We start from the raw sequence: 11,082 nt of genomic DNA on the forward strand, positions 1-11,082 counted from the left end.
AATCTCCATACACATTCGGTACCACCCAAAGTTTTGTGCATGCTCAGAACAGTTTGGGGAACTCTCACCCTTCATCACACGTTATAGGGAGTGTTCTTAAAGCACCCCAGGGGACCTCTGCAAAGACCATCTGTGCTTATAGTCATTCTCATGCTTTGATCTTAATCTGGTGCGAAGGGGGTCTTAGTGAGTGTCAAAGAAACATTTTGCATATTTACCCAGCATTCTTTATTGAGTATGAGCTAGATTTCTCAAAATATAAGCATACAGAAATTTAAACTTGTAAAATACTGTTCAGTGTGTGCAGACACCTGTTCAACCAGTTATTCTAAAGAATGTTAGCAAGAAAGACAGCATTAAGTCAACAAAATGTCAAAAAAGACAAGAAACATACAATTTTTAACATCTACATGTAAATGCCAACCAAAATCAATCCAGTTTATATACAGTTTTACCAAAATAAGATATATACTGACCTATAGGTGGCTTCAAAAGCTCATACCATCTGCTTTTAAAGCAAGATTAAAGACAAACAACAAAATATCAAATATCTTACAGGATTTGGGGAAATAATGAAGCTGTACACATGGCGTTGCAATGCTTGGACTTTCAACTGGACAAAACCCACTAAGAAGAAGGGTCTGTGAAATGTTGCTTCTGCTTTAACCTGATAGCCGAAGATTTTTTTTTCGCCTGAAGCAGAGCCAGCGAGCGTTCCTGCGTTCCACTTTGGATGCTGGACGAAATCAGTGCTGTCCCCTCAGATCATGAAGGACTGAGTTTGTTTGTAGTGCTTGAGCTGTAGGGAGAAGAGAGAAAATGCAACGAGTAATTTCCCTTAATTAGACTGCGTTTAATGGCAAACCCGAAGTAAGGCAAGCAAAACAGGCCCTGGCACGATAACAGCTGCTTTTATCACTTACGTTGCGGTTGGGAGGAGGAGGAGGAGGCGGGGGAGGGTTGTAGGACTTGGCGCTGAAGGAGAAAGGGTGACGGTTCAGATCGAGCTCTAAAGCAGATAGTTTAATTCAAAGTTGCTAAAGACGTGGGGTGAGAGCAAAAAGCGACACTCACCTTTTTGTCTTCCTGCTCTCTGTGCAAAAAAGAGGGAAAATGATCAGGAAATTAATACATATGTAGTCTTATTCAGCCCCATAAATATTAATTATCTGTTTAAGGTAGAGAACAGTCATCAGTGGAGTCTAATAGTTGCCAGTCAGCTTTGTTTAAATCAGATTTTTTTTGGAAAACAATATCAATCTCTTTAAAATTGTGAATACTGTTTTTGGCCATGTCCACCCAGTGGAAGCCAGATCTACCGTTCTCCCTTTTCTTGTGGATCATAACAGCCCTCGGTGGCCTAAATCAGAGGATCACCTCTAAAAATAACTGCATGATAAGAAACGCAAAAGCAAAACCCCTAAAACTTACTAAACAATTAATCAGAAGATGATAAATTGATCCCAGAACGGTGAAACGGACTGCTGCTCCTGACAAACAAACAAAGGAAGCGCGTTTAAAACTGAAACATTTTCTTTACTGAGAAATAGAAACGGCCTCTTTGTCCTAAATGTTCTGGATTTCATACGTTTGCTACTGTCAAGTCAAAAGCATGAGCTAATGTTTTCTCGGAGGAAGGAAAAAAAAAAAAAAAAAAGATTAGAAATCTGTTGCTCCAGATAGTGATCGCCACATTACACAAGTTCATAATGCTCAGCACTAATCCTGTCCCAGAGGTGTAATTAAACATCAGCAGTTTTATAAGCGTGTGTTACTCCACTTCGTTAAAATTAAGAGCCGGATATCAAACGACATGAAGCTGACTGTGAAACCTCACCGGCTGGTTTAAAAACTATATTATTTAATATTAAAATATTTAAAGCATCAGAATATCTGGTGTTTTTAATAATGCATTTCCATTGAGTTTACTTCAGAATAATATTACTTTTCTGCTATATTGGACAGATCGGTAACTCCAAGTCTATTACTATAATAATAATAATGCATTAGTCTTATGTAATGCTGTTCTCAGTCTTCCACATGGTGGTGGAAGCGTGGCTGCCATTCTGCAGTGGACACAACAGTATTGGGCGAACATCTATCCATCATTACTGCATCTGCAACAATGCAACCTATGCATGACGTTTTCCACCCCACACACTGATCTCAGATTGATGGCACAATTATACCACCACACATCTTTGCAGTCTGTCTGATCTGAGCGTGCCCAGTGCACCATAAAAAAAATATTATTATTATTCTCCTTGCAGCCAGTTTAAAGCTGCCTTTATAGAAATGTAGTGGAGTAAAAAGTATGATTTTATCATAAAATGAAATTAACAGGTTTTCCATAAAAATGTTACTCAAGTAAAGTATAAATTCTTAAAAACTGTACTTAGGTACAGTACTCAAGTAAAGTTACTTTGTTACTGCACACCTCTGGACACACTGGACATGCAAATAACCAATAAAAAGCGTATTTTTAATGCTCATACCTCCCACTGACAGTATAGTCCTGGGCAAAGAGCTATTTTGCTCATATTTGAAACAAAAACTACTCATAGCTGGCTTAAATGCAAAAAGGCCTATGGTAAACTAAACCAGATTTTGTTTCAATAAACAATCCTCCTTTTCTTTCTGGACAAGATACCAGAATTTGTTTTTAAAAGCGAGTTAAATTACCCATGTCTTACAGCAGGTGGAATAAACATTGCCAATAAAAGAAGAAAGTCGCTAATTATTTTTACTAAATATCAACCTTTTTGGCACACAGCTGAAATTCAGCAGCGGCTGTGGGGTCAGGACAAATTCTCACAGATGAAGGAAAACCGGCAACAACTGGCACCGCTGCTGTGGTTTCTGTTACCACATGACCGGTGCAGACTGCGACCGACTCAATTCCCACAAATCTTTCTCCTTGTGCAAGCACAAAATCAAATTTAGGTTAAAAATCCAACAGTATGTGCTGCATGAGGGATGAGCTAAATAAACCCACATTTGTGTTCCTGTCTCACTGTGAACATCTCTGTACAGAACAAGGAATCTGCTAAAAAACTTTACTTCAAACTTCGAAATCAAACGTTTTGTTACAATCAAGATCTCATCCAAAATAGAGCATATAGTGACGTGAAGTTCAAGAAAAAAAGGCAAAACAGAGTCACTAAAAGAGATTGCGTGGCACAATATTTAGCTTTAAATGACTCATTTTAGTTCCTCTAACCAGGATGATACCACTTTATACTGTTTTTATTGAACTTTTTATAATCAACCGTTTTCATTGAATAGTGTTTTTTTTTTATTTATCTGTTTGTTTTACTGCTTTTTTCTTATAGAACAGTTTTATTTATTTATCCGCATGAAGTTACGGATAAGTGTGAAGTGTGTCGGCCCAAAGCAAATTTCTCCAATGGGAGGCCCATCCAGATGCTTTGACCTTTGCCCACCCTTCTACGTGTTCTCATGTCTGCGGAGCTGACACGGTTAAACTCTTTTCCGCTCCGGAGCGTCTCCCTCAACACCTCAGCCCACAGGTTTGCGACAAGATGGCAGCACTCACTCTTGCAGCAGCCTCGGCGGCGGCAGACGCAGACGCAGATGCAGCAGAAAAGGACGAGTGCGGCAAACCCTGAGGCACCTGCTATTAGCATCGTCATATTCCACGGAGCTGCAAGGACAGTGATACATGTCGTTTATTATTAATATATGACTGATGTTTAGTTTGTTTTTGGTATTATTTCCTACAAAGACACTTACATTCAACAACTGTGAGCAGTTTGGCCACGCAGCTCTTTGGTGCCCCCACACTATTGGAGGATTCACAGCGGTACATCCCTGAGTCGTCTCTGGACACGCTCTTGAACTTCTGCTCCAAGCCATCGGCGACAACGTCAGACACACAAAGAGGAAAGATCAGCAGCTGCGCATTTTGGCCCGTGTTTGGTTGCTTTGCAACAAACGGGCGGTGCGTCTGAGCGCGCTCACCAGCGTGCCCTTGTTCGTGTCCACGCTGTACGGAGCATCTCCTGAGGCCGTCAGGGCCTTGTTGTCCTTGTACCAGCGGTAGGTGGCCGGAGGAACGCTGAGCTTGTCCTTACAGAACAGTTCGAGGCCGGTGCCGACAAACACCGAGCCCGGCACCTCGCACGACGGGACGTGAGGAGGCACTGAGAAAGAACAGCAAAGAAATATATAAATAAAGACACAGCAACTGGTAATGAGCTTGGAAGGTTTTTGCACTTATTGTGTGAACAAAACATTTTTAAACAGAAACAGCAGATCTGTAAAGTCTAGGAGACTTATTATATTACGTCCACACACGCTGTGCATGGCCGTTTGGGGTTGGGGGTTTAATCCCTTTACACAAAAACAGAAAACTCTAAGAATGATAAGGCACTGCTGAAACAGACACCAGAGGATGCAGGATGTTTTGGCTGCAGGGTGAATATATGAACAGTAAATAGTGAGTCACGGGGACAGGAACACGACTCTGTGTGTCCCGATAAAAGATGAAATAAAGCTGATATTTTCCTAATCCCCATGTTTTTTTTTTGTTTTTTTTTTTGTTATCCAGGTGAACTGTGTGTCTGGATCACAATCCCTCTTTTATCTCGGCAAAATGCATTTGATGAATTATACTAACCCAGAAGAAATAAACGATTACATGTAACTACCAGTGTGTTATTTAGGCAGAAAAGTGTCAATATAATCTTGTGTAAAACAAAATAAAAGTTAAAAAAAAATACATGTTCTGTTTATTTACCTGTAGGTAATACACAGTTGGGTTGTTTTAATGTTAGGTCAAAGACATTTCTTTCCCTCCAGAGACTTGGTTACTATTTTCTAAAGATATGTATCTACATATAATTTTCAAAATAGTTACAAAAACTGGAAAATCTGCACACAATAGGATACAGCTAGAATTTCTCGATGTTAAATATATTTTTGAGTTTTCATCTGTGACGCCCAAATTTAACTAAACTTAACTCTTAACCGTTTACTGCACAGGAAAGTTTATATCCTTTATTTTATATACAAAAAAGGGTTCAGCGCATTATTACTGGTATCAAATATTTTCATGCACAGTGGATAAATGTTTCATTTTTAGTTAAGGAATTTACTGGACATTATTTTACTACATAATCAGGAAACAAACCGGTAAAAAAAAGGCCTAAAATCTTAATACTTTTGTGTTATGATCAGAATAAATAGTCCTGTTTCATAGATTTTTATTATAGTAAACCATCTATGACACTGGCATCTGTCACACACCGAGCACGTTGAGGGTCACGATGGCCTCTCCGAGGTTGACGTGGTCCTCGCTGGCGGTCACCTCACAACGATATTCTCCTGAGTCTTTCTGCGTCACAGAGTGGATCGTCAGCGTCGCTCCTTCTATTTTGGCCCGGCCCGCGTAGGACTCTGAGACAGAAAGCAGAGAAATTTAGACTTGGGGTGAAACACAGGGGGCAAATCTGAAATGACTGGTATGGCGATTTGCTTAAGAAATAAACGTGTGCTTTAAATATGTTTGACTCACTGGCAAACTTCTTGTCAAAATAAACGAAAGTCACTCCTTTTCCTTTCTTTTTCCACTCAATCCGAGGGTTTTGATCCTTTTCTGTCTTGAATTCACAGGATAACACGGCATCTTGAAGGGCAGAAAGCAAATAAATGACAGAGCCGTTGTGCTTTTAGCGTGAAGTAAAAATATCCACATTGAAAAACAAACGGATGCCCTGATCTTCTCCTACAGGATTTTCTGCAGAAGAGCAGGATTTCTGATTCCATCGATTATTGCACGTTGTTCAGATCAAAGCAGAGCAGGACTGTCCTGCCACCACTACGAGGAGACTATGTGACAATTTTCATTTCATTTTTCAGGTTTTTGATAATCAAACCACCAAAAATTTAAAATAAAATACACAGAGAAAAAATACAGTCTTACCTGTGTGCTCGTGTATCTCTACTTTGGGTTTACTGGTGCTCACTGTCACCGACCGACACGTGTGACCTATGACAGGAAGAAAAACAAGCGGATGTTTCTTTAAGTTTCTCTAGTACAGGTTTTTCTGACACTTTTACGAGAATATAACTTCAAAAATCACAATGGACTTTGATCGTTTTTGTACTGAACCAAAATTATTTAATGAAGTCTTCATTCAGCAGTAAGATACATTTAACAAGAATCTGAGCTACTTGTAGACTATATTACTGGCAATGTTTGGTTATTCTTAAAATGAAGATAAGAAGGAGCATGTCTGCTATCATCAATGCTGAGAACCACGGGTTAAGTTAGAAAATCAAATGGTAAGATTACAAAGAAAAAATCAAAATCCATCCAACATATTCTATTGGACCAAATTAACCTTTTCATCATCTTTTTATTATAATGCTTTCAATGCACTCAAAATTGTGATTGATAAAGCTCCTTTCCTGTCTGCATTTGGGGCCAGTTGGGCCAGGCCCCACCACATGTGGCTGTGAAGCTCTATGTTCACAATAATCAATGGGACAGGATTGTTCTTTATACGACAATATTGTAAAAGAGACAGATTCCCTTAGCAATAAAATTATGCTATGAACATCTGTGTCTATATATCTAAGTCTTCCAGAAAACTGACAAGCTCAGTAGGCTAGATCCTCTGGAGGTGCCTTGATATTGGGGCCGGCCCACCAATGTTTGTTTAAATAACGAACATCTGAAATTGCAGTACATATGCCCAACACCCTCTCAGTAGACAACTGTGGGGCACAAATACTACGGCCCCTAGCTCGGATCGTCCAATCAAAATGCTGGAAATGCACACGTTACGTTTACATTCTGCATTATAGTGTACGACAATCTAGCGTTCATGTCCTTCCTGGCTTATTGAAGGATCGATGTGAATCTTTTCTGTTCAATAAATTTACATTATGAGTGAGCTTTTATTTGTAATTTTATGTGTAAAAAAAAATTACATTTAGCTTATTTAAAATGGTATTTCCACTGTGTTGGTTTATGCTAACTCTGTTTCATTTAACATTGATCAAAGTCAGGTTGCATGCATCTCAAAAAATGTGTTGCTGCTGATAATAGGTGTGGAGTTTTTTGTGCCCCACTTAACTTATCATGCCAGAGACACCACTGGTCCTTTCATGAAATAATCTGTGGTTAAAGCTGAAACATGTTTACCACAAATAGATATGTACAACAGACTTTACAGTAAGAAAGATGGCCTAAAGATCTTTATCAAATCAAGGCGAAAACGTTGCTCCACAAAAATATTGCAGGTCTTTCAAAGCCACATATTCTCTGTGCCCGAACGCTCTAAACAGAAAGCGAGCCGAACTGTAACCAGAAACTTAGAACCTAAGCCAAACATTGTTTCTCAGCTGTACGATGGAGGCAGTGAGCAGATGAACCGACACAGAGAGAAGCGTATATAGTGTGTGGTTTCATCCTGGTGGTGCCAGGAGCGGTGCTGCGCAGGAATGTCGGTGATGAATCATCTCCTGACAAACTCCTTTATCCCGACCTGATAACCTCCTTCAGCGATCATTCTCAAACCCCAAACACACAGACACCGAACAGACGTGTACGTTCCAAATACTGAAAGCACGGCAGTGAGCCAACAGTGAGTGTGAAATGCATGAAATATGAATATTTGACCCCCTACAAGCAATTTCTTTTGCCTATTTTTATTTTATTTTTTTCCAAAATAGCACCACTGCTGTCAGACTGGATAGAAACTGTCCAATCATCAAGCCTTGCCTGAGGGTCTTAATTGAACTTTGGCCAATCTATCAACTGAATAATCTTTTGTTAAACCCATCTGCAACTCTGGTTAAACGTTCAGGGTCCTTCAACCCCAGTCCCACGTCTTTTGCAGCCTCTCACAACCTTTCTTCCAGGATTGTCCCGCATTTAGCTCCATCCAACTTCCCAACAACTCTGCCCAGCTTCCCCCGGCTCCTGCGAAAGAAAAGCATCCCCACAGCATGATGCTTCCACCACCATGTTGCACCGAGGCGATCAGCGTAGCATCCATTGTTTTCTACCGGACGCGCTCATTTACATTTAGGCCATGAATTTCAGCTCTGGTAATATCTGACCCGATTGCCTTCTCCGTTATGTGTTTTGCAAACAGGAATCACGGTTTCTTCTGAGTGCACGGCTGAAAGTCTGTTAACGGAGAACAGGTTATGCCACTTGAGTTGCGGATCTCTGCAGCTCCTCCAGAGACACTGAGACCCTCTTGGCTGCTTCTTGGATTAATGCTCTCCTGGTCTGTGAGTTCAGGTGGACTGCCATGTCTTGGTCTGTTTACACCAAGATTTAATCACTCCCATATTAACACTATTATTAAGAAATTAGTTGCCCTGGCTTTTTCTTTAGGGGTATCAGATTAAAGGAGGGAAAACACCAAGGCATGCTACACTTCTCAGATTAGATTTGCAGAACACTGTGAAAATCGAGCATCCTGTTCCTTTGTGTGCTACGTTTGTGCTTGTCTATTACATAAACTCCCAATAACATGCACCAGGTTGTGGTTTAACATAAGAACATGTGAAAAAGATCAAACAAGATGCTTTTACAAGGCCCTGTATGCTGATTAGGTTTCCACAACAGATGCATGTGTCATAAGCTGTCCGAGGAGGACTTTCAGCGTGTGCGTGCGTGTCGGGACAACATGCATGTGCTCTTGTTGCACACAAAGACGGCCTGTATGACTGTAACCGAACCCGCCTCAGCTGACACGCCACACACAGAGGCACGTACATTTGTAAGGATCTGATTGAAGCCTGACCCCCCCTGTGCTGCAAGCTTTACCTTCACCTTTAACTCCTTAATGTCTCTGGATCCTCGTCGTCCCCGTAAACCATCGGATCAATTTTCATACACGCGGTTCTCGACATACACCAAAGGATTTACAGCAAAATGTAAGATATTTTGATTTGGAGTTGTTGTTGTTTTTTTTTCCTTAGCTATTTTCTGATTGTGTATTTCAGATGCTGCCTACTGTAAATGGAGTGACCTCCCTTGAAGTGGGAGAAATCAAAATGGATTTCGGCACAGTCTGAAAGAATATGTTTTATTTTATTATTTTTTTTATCTCAGCGAGGACATCTGCCCTGCTCGAGGAAATATTTGGAAAAGCAAAACACCAAAGCGGCAATTACTGACGAAAAGCATGTTGTTTAAAATTCCTACAGCAACATCAAATGCATTTTTTTAACTGATAGTGAACAGTTGTTTTCATCTCAGTCCAATTAACAACAGGGTCAGGCTAAGGCCAGCGTTTTCAACTCAAAAAAGAAACTCCTCCGCAGCTCCGTGTGATCCAACTCATCAGCCTGTGGATCTCGGGTTCAAACGGCATCAGAGCGCGCTCAGTGTAAACTTCAGTGCTCAGACACTCCCTTTGCAATCTGAACATACAACGCCCTCCTCCTCCCCCCCCCCTACGAGAGGGGTCTGTAAAAGCTCAATCACACCGACTATAAATCACTGGGAAGGAGCCAGTAACTCTAATTCAAGTGGAATGCAGTAATTATCAGCGTAAGCTCTTTGTCTGAGCACAGTTTAATCAAAAAATGTATTTCATCAGGTCACGGCCAACAAAGTGTGGGTCTGTCAACATCAGCTAAAATGTTAAAAATAAAAGTCTTGTATCTGAATAAACCTGAAAATGCAGAATGTTTTGAATTCAAAGCGTTCAAAAACAGCAGCAAGAACAACTTTTACCTTCATTTTTCTCTCATTTGTCTCTTTTCCTTGATTAAATAACGTTTAATTTAAAGCAATTTAAATTCAGAGCAATAAATACAAAAAGAATAGCGTTGTCATAATATCCAATATTAGAAATATACATTTTTTAAATCCCCGGCACACAGGATCACCTGGAACCCCTCTTATTAGTTTTAAGATGTGAGAATGCGCTGCAAGTTTATCTATTCAGAACCACTTACTGTGTAAAACAACGATGAGCAGGAGCAGCGGCAGCATCTCGCCGGTGTTTTATGGTCTGTCCTGGTTCTGGAGTTCTGTGGGTTAGCTCAGTCTGGATGAGATAAAGTTTAACTGGAAACTCTCTGCAGCCTCTTCTTCAAGTTTCATCTGTGGGCGCGCATGTCTGCTGGACAACTGACAGGGTGCGAGGGAGGGAGACCGGGGTTTACGCTCTGCACACACACACACACACACACACACACACACACACACACACACACACAAAGGAAATATGAGCAGGACAAGGGTCTGTGTTTTGACCTGCGTCGACTATTAGGCCACTTAGTAAAACAAAGTATCAGGCCATAAAGTGTTTTCTGTTATTGGTCATTTTGGTCTAACCTATGTAAAACTAGGAGAACGAGTAAATTTATATCGGGGAAGTCTTTGAACGTTTTTGACTTTATGCATTCACTGTAAAATTGAGGATCAGTTGTTCTAAAGGGTTAAGTGATGAAAGATGCAGAGGACAGGTTCTGCTTTTAATCGGCAAACAAAAGCCTAACCCTTCCAAAGCGTTGCTTAAGTTGGAAGAGTATAAGATAAAATGGAAAACAATAAAGTAGGTTTCTTTCATGCAGTCGTCTTATCTTCATTTTAAGAATAACCAAACATTGCCAGTAATATAGTCTACAAGTAGCTCAGACTCTTGTTAAATCTATCTTACTGCTCGCTGAATGAAGGCATGATTAAAGAATTAGTATAACCTTTGTCAGCCTGTGGGTTTTTCTAACATATTTGGACACGTGAATATTTAATATAAATTTTAACAACGCCAGGAGATTTGCCTAAAGTAAATGAACCATATAAACTAAAGAAAAGAGCTTTTAATGTTCTGTAATATATAATATTACATATTCAGTGGGGAATTAGTTAGGACACCCCCACAGTTATTCTCCCTTTAAGTGGCAAAAAAGAAAATCACACACAGCCCTGCAGAAGCAAATGATTGGAACATCTTTGCTCAGCATTTTGAAAGAGGTTTGCCCCGTTTAAACTTCAGAGATTTAGACTGAGGTTTTTTTTCTGACTCTCAAAATGAGTGAACACCACAGATCTGTAGAGCTGTCTGGGGTCTTCAGAAAGAAGATTGT

At 40.2% G+C, this 11,082-nt stretch overlaps 1 protein-coding gene across 1 annotated transcript; it reads right to left on the reverse strand.

The window, feature by feature from the left end:
* Window positions 1-209: 209 nt before the first annotated feature.
* On the reverse strand, window positions 210-10,135 carry jam2b (junctional adhesion molecule 2b). The gene is made up of 10 exons (XM_012864222.3): window positions 9,949-10,135; window positions 5,945-6,010; window positions 5,537-5,647; window positions 5,269-5,418; window positions 3,982-4,163; window positions 3,754-3,862; window positions 3,557-3,664; window positions 1,075-1,093; window positions 924-975; window positions 210-799 (listed from the first exon to the last, which is right to left on the reverse strand). The coding sequence occupies exons 1-10, from the start codon at window positions 9,983-9,985 to the stop codon at window positions 761-763; spliced, it is 873 nt and encodes a 290-aa protein (XP_012719676.2). The 5' UTR covers window positions 9,986-10,135; the 3' UTR covers window positions 210-760.
* Window positions 10,136-11,082: the final 947 nt, after the last annotated feature.

Source organism: Fundulus heteroclitus, chromosome 7 (assembly GCF_011125445.2).
Source record: "Fundulus heteroclitus isolate FHET01 chromosome 7, MU-UCD_Fhet_4.1, whole genome shotgun sequence".
In the NCBI taxonomy this organism is placed as follows: domain Eukaryota; kingdom Metazoa; phylum Chordata; class Actinopteri; order Cyprinodontiformes; family Fundulidae; genus Fundulus; species Fundulus heteroclitus.